The sequence below is a fragment of the Erithacus rubecula genome (genome assembly GCF_903797595.1).
Source record: "Erithacus rubecula genome assembly, chromosome: 2".
NCBI classification, from domain to species: Eukaryota; Metazoa; Chordata; class Aves; order Passeriformes; family Muscicapidae; genus Erithacus; species Erithacus rubecula.
The window spans coordinates 93,711,124-93,727,577 of NC_136685.1; the positions used below are offsets into that span (position 1 = coordinate 93,711,124).

The following is a 16,454-nucleotide window of genomic DNA, read 5'->3' on the forward strand; positions in this document are numbered from 1 at the left end:
ATGGAGTCCTGGGAAGTCATCCTAACTCAGGAGAACAGGGAGAGTTCTCTTCCTGGTTGGATCTGCTAACAAGGCACTCAGGCTGGCCTGGCTGCTGTCTGGGCTATCTGCAGACAACTTCCCATGGTGGCTGCTTGCCAAAGTAGGAAGAGATTTGCTGGGACATGCTGCCAGCTCTTAGGGGATGTGAAACCTGTTGTGAACTGTTCTTGACATCTTGTCTCCCTGCTCCCTCTCCCTTTATATCTTTCAGCACAGAAAGACATCAGTCATGGCAGGGGATGCCATCATGGTCATGAGGGGCTTGACCAAGCTCAGTAAAGCCATCCTGGAAACCCAAGCAGGACAGCTTCGGCAGGTGCTCCTCGGGGGAGATGCAGTCACCATTGCAAGGGCTCTGCAGGCCACTGCTGAGGAACAGCTCTCTTCTGCCTTGGGGAAGGTGCAGGTGAGCAGAGCTCTTTGTGCACAGTCTAGTCTGATGTTCTGCTTTTTTTCCAGGTACTTTTTTGGTTTTGTTTTATGTCTGGTAACTCACATCTTGAATGAGAGACTAGTTCTGAAATGCGGGATTGATAATAATAATGTTGCAATGCTCTGGGAATTCTTTGGAATCTGTGGTGTGTGGACAGGAAGGGGAGGGAAATTTTAGTGTTTAAGACGTGCTGAATAAGAAAAGTGCTCTATTCATCTCAAAGATCAAGCTCTTGCTAAGACTGGTCAGCAGGTTTGTTATTTAGTCTCCTTTAAACTTCGAGCATTGATTTACCTTTTTTCTAGAGTGCATTAGATGATGGAGCTCTTTTAGAGTGCATTGGATTTATTTCAGTGCTGCTTCCTTTCTTGGCAGAATTGCTGCACATGATATTTTTCAGTGTGGCTCAGGGTCAGGTGTTTCCATGTTCACCACTTACAGCCCAGCTGGATTTTCAGAACTGGCTTTCAAATGAGGAACATAAGGAAAGCCAGACAGCAGCTTCTCTCATCAGAGATGGGCATAGATTTATAAGAACTTGACATTTTCTGTGCTGACATCTTTTGAAAGTAAGGGCTTTATCTGTGTTATTTCTCTCACACAATCCTTTAGAAAGAGTTTTTAGCTCAGATGATCACTTTTGAAGCAGAAACTAATGAATGAGATTTTGATGATTTTTATGCAATGAGCTTAGACTATCATGTCAATCTATAGCTTCAGTCCTAGAATCTGGGCCTGTGTTTTCCTGGTTCTGTTTAAGCTTGCAGTAGGACTGACTTGTCTGTTTATGGGGATAGTGCTTTGTCTTGTCATTGTCCTCCTTTTGCACCCAAGAGAAGGGAGATGTTCTGTTTCTGTGAATGTTTCTCTGCACAAGAGAAGCCCAATGAGCACAACTGCAGAACACTTGCCCTGCTTTCTGTAAATGGGGTGGAATAGAAACTGCTGCCAAAGCAGGGCTCAGTAAGAAATCTAAACATACAGAATTTTCTTTTTGGAAGAGAGAAGAATCTTTTACATTAGGTGATGGGGTTTTAGCTTCTGGCATGTTTCTAAAAATTTAAGTATGGAAGTAAGGTAACTTTCTTGCTTGGTAAGTATTGTGGGCCTCAGTCCCCATGTGTAAACATTTCTCCTCTCCTCCCCCACTGTGATGTTGAGGTTCAGAATAGCATGAGACCTGCTGAATAACAGGAAAGAGCATGTTCTGTTTTCTTCTCCAAGGAAGGGAAATTTAATTAGTGTTTAGGAAAGAGCCTGAAATATGCTGCCTGCTTGCCTGACCGCAGCAGGATTTAAAATCCTGTTGATTGCCTGTAATAGTCATCATTCATTTTATGGTATTGCCACTGCTGAGATAGGCAACTAGAATATGTCAAGGAATAAGTGAACAGGAAATAATGCTCTGCTGCTGATTTTTATTTATGTATTTCTTTTTGACTGAAAAGTGTTAAGGAATATCTGGACTTTGTAGGGCAGCTTTTGCAAGGTTAGGACAGAAAAAAGTGTCAGGAGAAGCTTGCCTGGAGTGTTGCTGTGCCCAATGCTGTTATCCTTGCTCCAGGCACAGAATTTTATTTATTTTGGGATGACAACACATAGTTTGGTGGTTGAATAATGGAATGTGTTTTGCAGTTGGTAGTGTCATGGCTGTGAAAGGCTGAGCTTACTCTGCCTGTAAGAAAGTGTCTGGTATTGCTTCAGGTGGCTTTGGGCTTAGAAGTGCTCATGTTGTGTGACTGAAAACAGGATGGGAGGAGGGAAAACAATGTTATTCTTATGTGATATTGCATCTCCCCTGTTTCTGAGCAGTGTATTGCTTCTAGTGAGCTCCATATTTAGTGACCCTTTCTGGCAGTGTATGCAAAAACAGGGTGTCTTCAGTTATGGATCTTTGAGAAACTGTAAAAGAATTTGTCCCATCACTAGAGTTAAAAGATTACCAGAGATTCCAGGATCCTTGGTGTCCCTTTCTTTCTTGTCTCTTACTGTGAATGTCTGCAGTGCCAGAGTCTCTATGATTCCTTGGTGTGGAGATATGTCATCTAGCTGCATGCTTGTCTCTGAGGACCATGGGTAGGTAGGGAGCAAGGTTCAAGATCATTTCTTAAAATGTTTCAATTATTTTTTGCAGGAACTAGGCAAACAGCAGGAGAACTTTACTGACCTTGGTGAGGATTTTGGGAAAGACTATGACTTCTCAGCCCAAGAGCCATCAGGTGCTCCAATGGACTTCTCCACTGCCCCTGGCAAGCCTCAGGAACACAGCACTGAAGGCCCTGCTTACTCCTACACAACAAATGGACCTTTCAGAAATGTTGATGAGACTGGAGATTCTGGCATGGGTCAGAAGCCTTTCCCTCCCAAAATGGATGCAAGATTATTTGGAGGCATTAGGGACTCTGGAAATCCTTTTGCTACTGCCTTTGGACAAAATAGAGCTTTTCACCAAGACCATTCCTCTGTTGGTGGATTAACTGCTGAAGATATTGATAAAGCCAGACAGGCTAAAACAGGTTCAGGGCAGAAACCCTACAAACAGATGGTATGTTGTTTTAATTAAGGATTCTCAGTACTGTGGTGTCTGTACTAGATTGACCTTACTCACCTTCTCCTATGTTTCTCTCATTTCTTCCTCTTCCACTATTTCCTTTTGTGGAGGCAAAATGGGGAAGGGAAATGTCAGTGCTCATTAACCCTGTGATATTTGTTCTGTCAAAAGCTTTTCAGTCTCTTTTCACACTTGCTCCCTCTATGTCAGATAATCTGATGTGAGAGGATGTTTAAAAAGTGTACATAGGTTTAGAAGTGGACCTAAGATCCTCACAGTGGAGACTGTGGCTTCCTGGATGGCATCTTGCAGTTGTAGAGGTGGAGACAGTGCTGCCCTGAGCATAACTAGATTGGAGAGTAGCATAGCTCACAATTATCACTTTAGTGCTTCATGCACCTGTGTGAGAGTGCAGAACCCACAAGTGCAGATATTTATCACCTGCTCTGACCTTGTGCTCCTTCCCCACATCCAGTATCAGATGCCACTGTGGGCTCACTCAGGATATTTGATGAAACTGTATACTGGGCTGCTCCTGCTGTTGTGTGGGGAGGAATTGCCTACAGCCGTGTGAATCTGATGACCCTCCATGAGTTCTAATTCCATGTGTGGAAGGGAGTTTGGGTTAGCACAGTGCAGCTTCTCCAAGTTCAAAATACAAGGGCTGCTGAGTTGAAATTGAAAATGGGGTTTCCAAACATGGTTATTAGCTCTTCTATCTTTCCCACCCTCCTGCCCTCTCCTCTGCTCAGTGTCTGTTCTGCTCTGTATTCCTGTGGCAATCTCCCAATAGATACAAGGCTCGTGTTCACGGAAAGCTTTCTGCAGCTCTGGAGTTGTTCAGGTGCTCTAGCCTGTGCTCTGACTGCAGGTGTCTGACCATGTGCTCAGTTAATTTGTGGATGTCTTGTTTTGTTTTTCCCCTGTCTCCACTGCAGCTCAGTGAGCGGGCCCGGGAGAGGAAGGTTCCTGTCACCAGGATTGGCCGACTCGCCAACTTCGGAGGTGAGTTTGCACTCCCACCTTTGCCATGGCCCTGCACGTGCAGGTTAATGGCCCTGGGACAGGGCTCCTGCTCTGCACCATGGGCTGCTTCCATCTGCCACCTCAGCTTGCTCATAGCAAAGTGCTTTCCCACAGACAGCTTGCTTAGCTCAGAGCTCATTCTGGGCTTTTTCATTGCCCTCAAGAGTTTGGGGCAGGTGATTTGGGGGTGCATAATAGAGCAGTGTGTCTTCATGGTGACACATACCATGTGGGCTGTGCTGTTTTAGTGGGAGAATGAGGTGCAGGTTGTTCCCCAGCCTGGCAAATACCCTAGTCCTGCACATGTGATTGAATTTGGAGGAAACTCTCCCAGTTCTTACAGTGTGCTGTTACTGTCAAGCAAAGACAGCTGGAGCAGCTATTATTTTAAGTGATCTTTTCCCAGTCTTATCCTTGCTACTTCTCTGAACAGTGTTTAAATGTAAAACATATCCTTCTTGTTTTTGTTTTTGAGTTTGAGGAGATGATAAGAGTGAGGGTTTGATTTACTTAGCCATTGATTGTAGACTATTTTCTCATAGGAAAGATGTAAATTCTGAGCTTGTATGACCAAGCTGGCTGAAACCCAAGTGGATTTTACATGCAGAATGAGTCTTACTGTATCAAAAAGCAGCTAAATAGCCCAAGTAATATTAGCAGGTGATACATATTTAATATTGTGTATCCAAAATCAAATAATTTAATATGTTCCTAAGGAAAAAGGAATCACAGTATTACAGGTGGAGAGAGAACACAGTTAGTACTACTTAGGTAATAGGCTGTGGTTGGTTTGTTTGTTTTTTTTTTTTTGTGACTACTGTTTTGAGATGATAGTGTCCTATCTAGGTTGTGAACAGTCTCTCTTGTGGCTCTTGTGATTCTCTTCCACAAAATTTGATAGAGAAGCACACATACAAAGTAGACATCCTTGTGTTACAGATCCCAGAAGAAAGAAAAATAACCTGTCAAATGTAATTAAAATCAACTATTTTACAAAAGAACAGTTATTCTTTCTCTGTGTGTTCTTTTGTCAGACTCATACACACACTAGAAGGAGCTGGGGCAGGGGCTGATCCTATGCAGTGAAGGAATAAACAGCAAATGAGTTTTGTGATAAGTTTTTCATGCTTGTCAGATCTCTCTAAACCTCTAGTCTGCTGCAGGAACTCTGGCTTTACAGCATGCTTAGAATTCCTTAAGGGAAAGGAGGGTTCATGATCTGCTTTTTGGAGTAACAAGACATTACTTTTAAACTCACTTGACTGTGTTCTTAAGCTCTAGTAGCACACAGGTCTCCATTCTCATCTAGCCTTTAATGTTATGAGAAGTATCACAGCACTTTTATCTGCCATCTTCTGAGTTCATCTGTTGCTGGTGGATGTGAAGTGGCAGATGACCAAATTTTCTGTGAACTCTGGGTTCCAGTGCTGTTGCTTTATATTCCAGCTTTTGGCACCCAAGGCTGTTGTGTGAGGGAAGGCTAACTCATGCTTCTAGGGGAAGTATAACCTGTCTTCTCCTAACCTCAAGGTAAAAAACAAAACAAATAGCTCCATCAGACCAAAACCACTAAGAGAGAGTAGGAAAGAGAGATTGTTTACAAGCAGCATCACCAGACATCTTTGTGTCATTTCTTTTTTGGTCTTGCTACTCTCCTTCAGTTGTCTGCTTTATATGATTTAAATGGCTGGCAAGGCAGACTGCTTGCTTTTAGAGGGCTTCTGGGGGAAAATTCTTCTGCAAAAATTGTTCAGATTCTCTGGTCTCTGCAATAGTGTTAACATTCATTGCTTATCTTTCCCTCTGAATTTTAATTTGCAACAGGAAAGAGAGAGTAATGTCAGTACAGTGGCTTAGCAAACAATAGATGTGGCCTATACATAGTTTATTTCAGTTTAAGGTACCCCTTGGTAAAATTTTGGGGCTTTTTACAAGGACCTGTGGTGACAGGATGAGGAATAATGGCTTTAAACTGGCAGAGGGCAGGCTTAGATTAGTTGTTAGGAAGCAATCCTTTATTCAGAGGGTGGTTAGGCACTGGCACAGTCTGCCCAGAGAGGTTTGGGATGTCCCATCTCTGGAAGTGTTCAAGGCCAGGTTGGATGGAGATGGATGAAGAAATATTGCAGGAAATGTCACTGTTAACCTATGGGATATTAGAGAGCCAGCTGTGTCCTGCTTCCTAGGACATTCAAATAATTAGAATCAAACAAGAAATGGCAGAAGTGGAGGGGGGGGGATGATTATTTCCTGCTCTACTGCCTGGCTCTTATTGCCTTAAAAATAATTAAATAAATAATTGAAAAGAATTGAAAATAATTAAGGGCTGGAGGCTGCTCTGTCACAAGTAAAATTTTTGTGCAGGAATTTTCCACCTATTCAGTTCTTGAGCTTTTTTTAATTTCCATTCTCCCTTCCTTGCCTTATTTGACTTTTCTAAGCTGTGCCTGTCTCCCTTAATCATATTACTGGTTTCCAAGTTTATTATTTTAATGATATAATAAGATTCTTTTGCAATAAAGAAAATTCAGGAAGCTTGTGGTGAAGTCTAGAGTTAATGTGATTTTAACAATTTTGAAAACAAAAAAACCCCCTAAAACCTAGTCTGGGGTATGTAGTAAGGTATATACAGGCCTGCCAGCTGCAGGATTCAGGTTGTCATGTGAGTGGCAAGTGAGTGTACTGGGTTTGCTTGTCAAGGGTTTGGCTGCAGGGTGGATTCTGTCAGAAGCTGCCAGAAGCTTCCCCTGTGTCTGACTCCAGGGTGGATCCAAGCCAAAGCCATCAGCAACAGTGGCAGCACCTCTGGGATGAGAGTTAAGAAGGGGAAAAAACTGCACAATTGCAGCTGGAGAGAGGAGAGAAACAGCCCTGCAGACACCAAGGTCAGGGAAGGAGGAGATGGAGAAGATGCTCCAGATGTTGGAGCTGAGGTTGGCAGCCTGTGGTGAAGACAAGGCTGAGGCAGCTGTGCCCCTGCAGCCCATGGAGGACCACAGTGGAGCAGAGTTCCACCTGCAGCCCATGGAGGAGCCCACATGCAAGAGATGGGTGCTAGAAGGAAGCTCTGTGAAGCCCCACTGGAGCAGCTTGGTTGGCAGGACTTGTGACCCTGCACTGGGGCCATGCTGGAGCAGCCTGTTCCTGAAGGATTGCACCCTGTGGAAAGGGCCTGTGCTCAGGCAGTCTGTAAAGAACTGCACCATGGAAAGGACTCATGTGGGAGACATTTGTGAGAGACATTCCTGTCTCTCATTCATGTGGGAGACATTCTTGTGGGAGCAACCCTGTGCTGGAGCAGGGGAAGAGTGTGAGGAGTCCTCTCCCTGAGGAGGAAGGAGCAGCAGGAACAGCATGTGGTCTGACTGTAATAACCACCATCCCCTTCCCCCTGTGTTACTGGGGAGGGGAAGGAGGTAGAGAATTCAGGAGTCAAGTTAAACTCGAGGAGAAGGGAGGAGTAGGAGGAGTGTCTTATGATTTACTATTGATTTCTCATCTTACTCTGATTTGACTGGTAATAAATTGAACTAATTTCCCCACGTCAAGTCTCTTTTGCCTGTGATGGTGATTGCTGAGTGATCTCCCTGTCCTTATCTTGACCCATGAGCCTTTCATTATATTTTTCACTGCCCTGTTCAGCTGAGGAGCTTTCAGTGAGTGCAGTGTGGTGATTGTGGTGACCAAAACCAGGGCACAGGCTCTCCAGGGGAGGGTCTTGTTCCCCCCATGCTTGGCAGGCTGAGCAGAGTGATAACAGCCCATTCAGCTCCTGTTTGTTTTGTTGTGTCAGTTGCTGAGCATCACTTGCTGAACAAGAGGTTTTGTCCTGAACAAAAGTGGTTCCAGATCATCTCTGGATAGGCTTGGTTTGAAGTGTACCAGATGCTGCAGATGCCTGGAAAATATTCTAAGATCCACTCTGCTGGTATAGAACCAAGTGGCATTTTCCAAGGCTGAAATAATCTGCATGAAGTGCAAAATGCAGGAAAATGCCTTTATAGAGGTACTTGAGGATATTATTTTTTCAAGGTGCTGAACAATGTGTGTTGAGCAATACTGAGAACTGTCCCAAAATTATTAGTCTTGGAGGAAATACACATCTTGCAGACTAGGACAGTGAAGGACATCTGGAGTGGCCTGTGCAAACAGATTAGTGGCCAGAGGAGGAGAGTGCTTTTGCAGGCTCTTTGGAAGGGTGACCTGTTCCTGGTGACAGGTGAACAGCAGCAGCTAAGTCCCATGTAGCTGCTTATTCATTTCCTCCCACTGCAGGAAGGAATAGGAAAGGGCAAAAGGAAGAAACCTTGGGAGATAAAGACAGTTTAGGAGGGGAAGCAAAGACAGCTCTGTGTTCAAGCAAAGCAGCAAGAAGAGTTCATTCATGATTCCCTACTGGCAGGCAGATGTCCAGGTACTTGCTGGGAAGCAGGACCTCAGCATCTGTAGTGGTTACTTGGGAAGGCAAACACCTAAACCCCAAACACCCACCCTTCCATCCTCCTTTTCTGCAAGCTAGACTGCTAAGCAGCGGCAGACACTGTGATTATAGTTTGAAGAAGCTTGAAGCCTTTGTTTAAACTTCAGATCTGTAAAGCTTAGCAGCTGTTTAACCATGGTCTTGGTTTTGCCTGATTTTAGTTTATTTAAAACTTATTGACTGGTGATTTGAGTTCTTTTTTTCATAAATTGGATAGAATGGAGCAGTGAGTAAACTGTAAGAGCACCTATTGAAAAAGCTCTTTTTCTAGTCTACAGTATTAGTGCAGATGCCCAGCTGTGCACATCCATGAGAGGGAAGGTGCAAAACACATTCATTTGTAGTCTGATCTTGCCCACACTGATGTAAACCCAAGGTGCTTTTAAACAAGCTCTGCAACCTCTCCAGCTTTATTCTGGAAGACAGTAGAATCTGGTTCCTAATCTTATATTTACCTTAGAAGGGGTTTGTGTCTTAATGATGAGATTACAAACTTCAGATATGTTTTATTTTATGTCCAGGCAGTAAATCTGGAAATTTTTAATTTTAGGCATTGTACATAGAGCCTTTAGGAGACAATGTGATGTTTTTGGTTAGAAACCAATTACTGACAGTCTTAGCTCTGTTAATGACCAAGCTGATTTATGGTGGGGAACATTGTTTTGGAGGTGGTGAAAGTGGGATCCAGGCCAACAGAAATGTTTTGTGAGTGGTATTTAGTCTAGAAAATCACATCTTGTTGATGACATATGTCTATTGGCTTCCTGTCTGACTTGGTACTCCCTGCTCCAAGTTACTGTCTTGCATGAGGGATCTGATTGGAAATGATCATGTATCAGCATTTTAGTAGGTGTTGTTTATACTGTCTTTGAAAAGCCTATTTGCTTGTTTTCTGTGAAGCCTAGGGGTATTTTTCTCACTTTGTTTAGCTAATAAAATCTCTGGATTTCTGCTGCAAAACACTTGCTCATTGGTGATGCATGGTTTGGCACAATTGAAGGGTCTGCACAAATAAATTACTTAACATCAGACATCCTTCAGTGCAACTCCATATAAAAACTTGCAGAAAATATAGAAAAATTTAAAAAAGCCCCAAAACCTTAACAAAAACCATCCCACAAAAGCCCCTACCAAACCAACCAAAAAAACCCAAACCGCAGCCACCCTGTAATGTCACTGATGCCTCCTGTGCTTCAGCTTATGCAGGATTCTCTGGCCCCAGTGCATGTAGTCTGTAAGATTGAAAGTGGATCTGTTTGTGAAGCACACAAAGCTTGAAATTGTACTGGGAGAAGGAGGGTTGTAGTTGCCTGAAGGGAGAGAGGAAAAACTCCAGTGCAAGAGGGTCACCTTGTTTGTGGTTAGGCCTTCTCACTTGAGTCTGCAAAACTTGTGCATGTGGTTCTTCCTGCTTATGTGCAAAATGCCATGTGCTGGACAGCTCTGCTTCCTTCATTGTGCTGTCTTTTTTCCCCTGGTTGTTTTGCCTGGGAAGTTTTCCAGCAGTGCCTGGAAGAGGGCTTGAGGTGCTTGTAAAGCTGGTGCACCCAGTACTGTCAGCAGTGTGGGAGCACAGCACAGCAGGATGCACCACTGCTGAGGAGATGTGGAGCTGCACCATCTGTTCTGGTTGGCCATGTCATTTATTAGCCAGAAAATTAAATATTTTGATATTGGGAAGGCAGTGAGACCTTTGGTAGTACAAATTGCTGCACGATTAGATCTGTGCCTCATTTAATCTTCAGTGCCTTTGCTCTGGTTAGCAGAGGCAGATAATGCTGCTTTTGTAGTCGTAGCTTAACCTGTGGCTGTCCAACAGCACCCTGGAATTCACTGCTTGTCAGGGTGATAGAGCATGTGGAGTGTGGTGCTTTATCTCTTGGTTTTACTGTTGCTGTGTGGGATTACTGCCCAGCCCAGCTCCTTGGGACAGCAGGTTACAACACTGCTGGTAAAGGTGAGCCTCAGGGGAAAACGTGTTTCTGTTCATCACAGTAAATGAGCACATAGAAGGAAGAGGCAGCTAATGAGAACAATTAAACCTAATGCTTAGACAGCAGGGTTGCAGAACTTTGCACTCTACTGGCAGTGACTTCATCCTAAATACAGTTTTTCTTCCTGCTATTGTGGCATGGTGGGGAGTGAGAGGGATTCTGTTCCTTCTTGAGAATTGTACTTTGAGAACCATGTTTGTGAGAGTTTTGGCTTATTTTTTTCCCCTTTTTTTAAACTCCATGATTTCAGGACATTAGCCAGAGCACCAAGCTCTGAGTAACACTTGTGACATGCTTTATAAAAGCCAGATGTCCAGACTGGCCTAGCCTGTGATTCCTGGCTGGCATGCTGAGCTGAAGGAGAAAACTCTTCAGTGTGGAGTGAAGATGACTCCATTGCAAAAACCAGGATGTCCTAATAGAGCTGTTGTGCATTTGAATGTGTGGCTTCAAATTAGTGACTAAAAATGCCTCTGTATGTGACTTGGAAGGTTTTTTCCTTCTGACTTGAGTCTTTTTATTTTCAAGGACTGGCTGTTGGTCTTGGCATTGGGGCGCTGGCAGAAGTGGCGAAGAAGAGCCTTAGGCCTGAGGAACGCAGTGGTAAGCCCTTTCCATGGCCTTCCATCTTCTTTTCTTCCTCCTCTCTATTTTATCCCCAGACACAATTTACCTGCATTTGCCAGATTTGTATTCTTTTGAAGGCTGAGTAGTGAGATAGGATAATAGGAGATATGGGTAGTTCTTTTATTTTCAATATTATTCTTCATCTCTTGGCTCTTCTCCCATCTCTATATACCACAGACTTAACTACACAACAGAGGTCAGAGGAATATTCCAGAGAATGTGGTTGTGCCAGCACAGTTGTACAGCTCTACTTTCCCATAGCTAACCCTGAGATTGAATATTTTCCCTGTGCCCATTCTTGGATTGTCTTAACAATTATTTTCAAACTGTTCTGTGAAACCAAGCATTTCTATCAGTACAGAAACCTTAGATGAGCCTCTATGTTTGAAAATTTTGTTAGTGGTTGCATTCTGTTTGAAATTTAAGGATTCCTAGGAGGAACTTGGAGGATGACTGCTCTCTTTTAAGAAGAGACAAAGCACTTGATGCTCCTGCTACATGGAAATTATCTATTTCCAATATGTCTTTTGCTGACTTCTAAAGGATTCTTACAACATGCAAAAGACTGCTGTGCAAATTGACCTGACCCTCTTTCCTTTCCAGCATATTTGAAGTAGGAGGTAAAATGTTCCTAAGTTGTACCTGATCATATCAGGGTGGCTTTCTTCTAAGCATGTCTTGGTAAAATATTATGAGGGGTGTGTGGGAGAATGGTTTAGGGCATAGAAAATTCAAGTGTTCTTCTCCAGAAAGCATGAGATTACTCTGAAGTTTATGGTTCCATTCACTTTGTTATCCAGGAAAAGCTTTGGTGGGATACTGCAAAATGTCAAGGTCTGTTACAGTTGCTGTGGGCTGTTTGGTCTTCAGCTGGTCTCACTGGTTTGGCTGGTATGGTTGTGTGTTTAGATTATTGCCAGTGACTGGAGGGACCTGATGAAAGGCTGAAGTACTTGTAGCTAGAAGTAAAATGAAGTCAAATTATTCCTGGTTCAGAAGCATTACTTTCAGATAATGACAACACTTCAGTCCTTGTAGTTCTACTGTGGCTGGTAGTATTCTACTACAAAGTAGTATTCTACTACTATTCTGTCTTCACCATGGTCATCTTTGGGGGTGGAAGAAGGATGGAAACTGAACCTCTGTTTTAGGAATGAATGAAGAAATTTACAGAGGAGAAAAACACCAAAAAAAACCCCAAAGCAACTGAACCAAAAAATCCCAACCACAAGAAATTCCCAAACCATAAAACAGCACTTCAAGATATGAAGTACATTCCCATTATTGGGAGGTAGGGCTTGTGGATTATGCAGTCTGCTTTTATTTGGAATACAAAGATGCAAATATTAACAGCAAGGCAATACAGAGCAGCCCAGCAGAGAAAAATGATCCTTGGCAAAGAGTTGTTGTTTCTCTCCAAGACCTGAGGTGTTTGAGGATGCGTGGGTTTCTTTGCTTCCATTTAAAAACATGCACTCAGGCAAACACAGCTCATCCTGTAGAGGATCCTTGAAGGCTTTTTGCTTTCAGCACTTGGGATGTTTGACAGGTTGTTGATACCTGTTGGAAGCTGATGATTTGTGTTGCTTTTAACAGAAGCGGAATTGCACAACTGTTGGTATTTCTCTGCTTGCCAGATTTTTTCTAAATGGGTACACCCCAAATAAAAACATGAGCTTGCAGAGCTATGAAGTTTGAGGGAATAACATGAACTTTGTCAACATAATATCTCTCTTACAGCATGAGAAGGATTACTTTTTATTTCAAGGGCAGAAGACACTTTCTCCTTGCAATATAACAATTGTCCCTCTAAATTTATATCTTCTTAATGGGGAAGCTACTATTTTTCTCAGTCAGGAGCCTGCTCTACAGTCTTGATTCCTGCTTTGGAAGAGTGATTTTCTTGAACAAACCTTGATTAAAAAATAAGGCAATGAGGACTGCCAACTTCAGTGCTAGGCAGGGAATTAGGAAATGACCTGGCTTTTATTTTTAGGTGTTTGTTTGTCTTTCCTTGTTGCTTTCCCTCTTGCTGTCAAGTCTGCTTAGATAAGATCTTGGAGCAGTGGTTGTACTGTAAAGGAGAGTAATACCAATAATGGAACTGAGAATGGGCAAAGAGCAGCAAGTGTGGGGGTGAGGCAAAAGTGAAAGACTTCCAGCCTTTATACTCTTGTGGAGCTTCTCAGCCAAAGACACAGGAAGGTTTCCAGGTGACTCAGCTATAGCCTCTAGCTAATGTCCTTGGATGTGTGTTTTCCATAGTATTTTAGACTGGTGGGTAAGGCTCCATGAATGAGAGCTCTCTCCATGGGTGCTGCTCCTGCAGAAATGCACAACAGCCTCCCAATGGGACTCCAAGATTCCATTTTATTACTGTTTTTCTGACAGTACTCGCCTGAGCTGTTCTTAGGGGAAATCTCATTACATAAGTATTGCTACATTTCTTTTAAAATACTTCTGCACCACTTTCCTGATTTCAGGTTGAGGCATTTGTTTCCAAGTTTTGTGGCTGCCAGCACCATGAGTTTGGGCTGAGACCTGTCTCTTCTGAGAATGACATATTGTCCTGTTCCTGGGAAGCTGCTGGAGGATATAATTTCTCTCCCTACTGCTGCAATAATAATAGTAACTTCTTGTCACTCCAGACTTTAGCAAGTGTAATGTGTGTGTATGCCCAAAGACATGCCCAAGAATTTCACACTCTCACTGGCATCCAGGAGTAATGAGGAAGAGCTTTCTCTTGGTTGCCCTGCTCTTGCCTAGTTAGTACAAACTAGTGTCTTCACTCCTTTAAAATGGAGTTAGGAGCACTGGTCCTTTTGTCCCAACCCCTTAGCCAGACACTCCTGAGCTACACATGATCCTGATAGCACAGCTTGTACTTCTTCTTTCCATTGCTGTGTTTCCATAAACAATTGACTTTTTCAGGGACTCAGCTCTAGAACAAGTATGTCTGGTGCAAGATTGGTGAATTTCTTCCTTTTCATCCAAGCCTGATGTCCTGGATATAAATTCATTGTGCTGCTAAATTCTTGTGCAGGTTTGTTTTTTTTGAAGTGCTTAAGGCCCTAATGCTGCCATTTTTAAGTGGTTTGGCTCATCTTATATTGTTAAAAAGAGAATGACTGGATTTCAAGTTTGAATTTTCCTAGTAAGTTGATAATCTCCTCTGTAACTGGTGGCCTTGATGGCAGCCTCAGTATTTCAAGTGTGTATGTAAATACACACTTGTATGTAAATACAGTGTAAGGCCCACACAGGGTGGGAATGGGAAAGTAGAATAAATTCCCAGGAATTAAAAGGAGAGTGCCCAAATAAACAGCTGCTGTTTAGAGTATAGAGACTGGGTTCAAGGACAACTTTGTCACTTATTAATGATCTGTCCTGGGCAGTTCTTCAGGCACTGCACAAATGCCAGGCTGGACAGAGCCCTGGCAGGCTGGCACTTAGCCTGGATTTGAACACAGTGGGATTTTCTTATGAAAGGCAATATTGCAATATCCTTGGATTTGTCAGTCTCAAGTGCTTAGGCCATGTTCTTGAGTGTTCCCATGTCCCAAAGTTTCTGTGGCAGATGGTTCTAAAACAAAGTCCAGTCACTACTTTTCCATTTGACAGTGGAAAAGGAGTGATGCAGCAGTGAGTTGCACACAGGTTTGGAAAAGTTTGTGCTGATTCTGAATTTGGAAAGGAAAAAAAAAAAGTGGGTCAAGTACTAGTGAGGCTGTCTGGCTGCTGCCTGTTCTGTGGAAGAACTCACAGGCCCAGGCACTGTGGCTGCAGAAGCCTTAATTTCTGAGGTATCCATGTTGCCACAGCCTTTATGTGACTTCTATTTGCCCTTTTTCTTTCCCTGGTGAAGTAGGTGAAACCAGCTTTGTAATCTGAATACGGGGAGGAAATAATATGAGGCATCAAAGTGTGCCAGCCATCTTTGGGTAAAATGTTAACTCACTGAAAATTGGTATATTTTTTCATGAATTTGTGGTGGGTTTTATCCCCACTCCCTTTCCCTCCAGCCTTGGAAACCTGTGTCTGTTTTCCCTCTGCTTGCCATTGACATAGTTCTGCTTTTCACTCCTGTTTCCAGGTCACCATCTTGTTCATGCACCCTTGTAGTGAAGTACATGAGCAAGAGCTGCTCCTGTGCTGTTGGGCTGCCTGGTGATCAGGTATTGCCCCTGGAGGCTTGACTTCAATGAGAAGCCTGCCAGGAGAAGAGGATTTGGGACTGTCTGTGTTGGTTCTTTCTCTGATAAGAGTTAAAATTGTCAGAGTTCACTGGCTTCTCAATGTGGCTTTAATCATTAACTAACCCCTTTATTCTGCTGCTGACTCAAAGGAGCATGGTTTTGTGTGCAGTGGAGTGAAGGAAGATTTTGATTCAGTACTTTCCCTAGGTCCTGTGTGTCATCTCATACAGGGATTCACCTCATCATTGCTAAGACATAGTTTTCTTGGTAGGACACTTGAGAGACAGCTTTTCAAGTGTGCAAAGCCAGGTCCTTGTGCCCTGGGCAGCTCTACCTGTTCAGTCTCTACGTCTCCCTACATCCATTATCCAGAGCAAAATGTGCTCCAAGGATTGCAGTGTGCTGAAAATGGTGAATTCTGGACCTGTCCTGCTTTTCTGTGTTTTGCTCTCAAGAGGAGGATGGCTGTCCTGTGTACTCCTGGTGTTTTTATTCCTTTTTCCTGTACATTCTTGACTTAGGACAGGGTTTTGTAGAGAGAGATGTCCCACATGCAGTGCTATCTTGCTGCTACCCCACAAAACATGAAAGCAAGAGGGGGAATGAAGGGCAGGAGAGCAGGCCTGTGCCTGACATATCTGTGCTTGCCAGTGGAGAGTTCTGTGGAATCACTTCTGCAGGGAAGGTCTGTAAGCAATTCAGCTGCTTGCATGGACTGGAGGGTGTCTGTCAGATCTCCATCTGAGGTCTCCGGGGCCATTTTCATCTGCTGAGCATTTTTGGGTGCTGCTTATTGTTTATGGGGGCTTCAGCTGTTCTGTCCTCTGTTCCTCTTAAGTATTCTAAAAACGATGTAGTTGCAAGATCAGCATATTAGCTATGAGCTCTGCAGCCTGGCTGCAAGGCCTGCCCTTCCTCCTGCTTGGCTCTCTATCAGCAGGAGCTGATCTGCAGGCTCAGCAGAAGAGGTGGATGGGTGTCTGCCTGCCCTCTCTGTCCCTGGCAGTGCCTGGAAGGTAGCTCTGGGTTGCTTCTCCCAAAGGGACCACAAACTAGAATCAGTCTTTCCCCTCTCCCTTAATAAAAAAAAAAACTAAAGTGGAGG

General features: G+C 43.5%; 1 protein-coding gene across 1 annotated transcript in view; it reads left to right on the forward strand.

Annotated features, from left to right (window-relative positions):
* Positions 1–16,454, forward strand: part of COQ8A (coenzyme Q8A) — a 40,102-nt gene that overhangs the window by 10,006 nt on the left and 13,642 nt on the right. Inside the window, exons 2-5 of the mRNA XM_079299023.1 lie at positions 254–448; positions 2,610–3,020; positions 3,965–4,031; positions 11,055–11,129. Of these exons, the coding sequence (XP_079155149.1) occupies positions 272–448; positions 2,610–3,020; positions 3,965–4,031; positions 11,055–11,129 (730 nt within the window). The 5' untranslated portion in view covers positions 254–271. The remainder of the gene's footprint in view (positions 1–253; positions 449–2,609; positions 3,021–3,964; positions 4,032–11,054; positions 11,130–16,454) is intronic.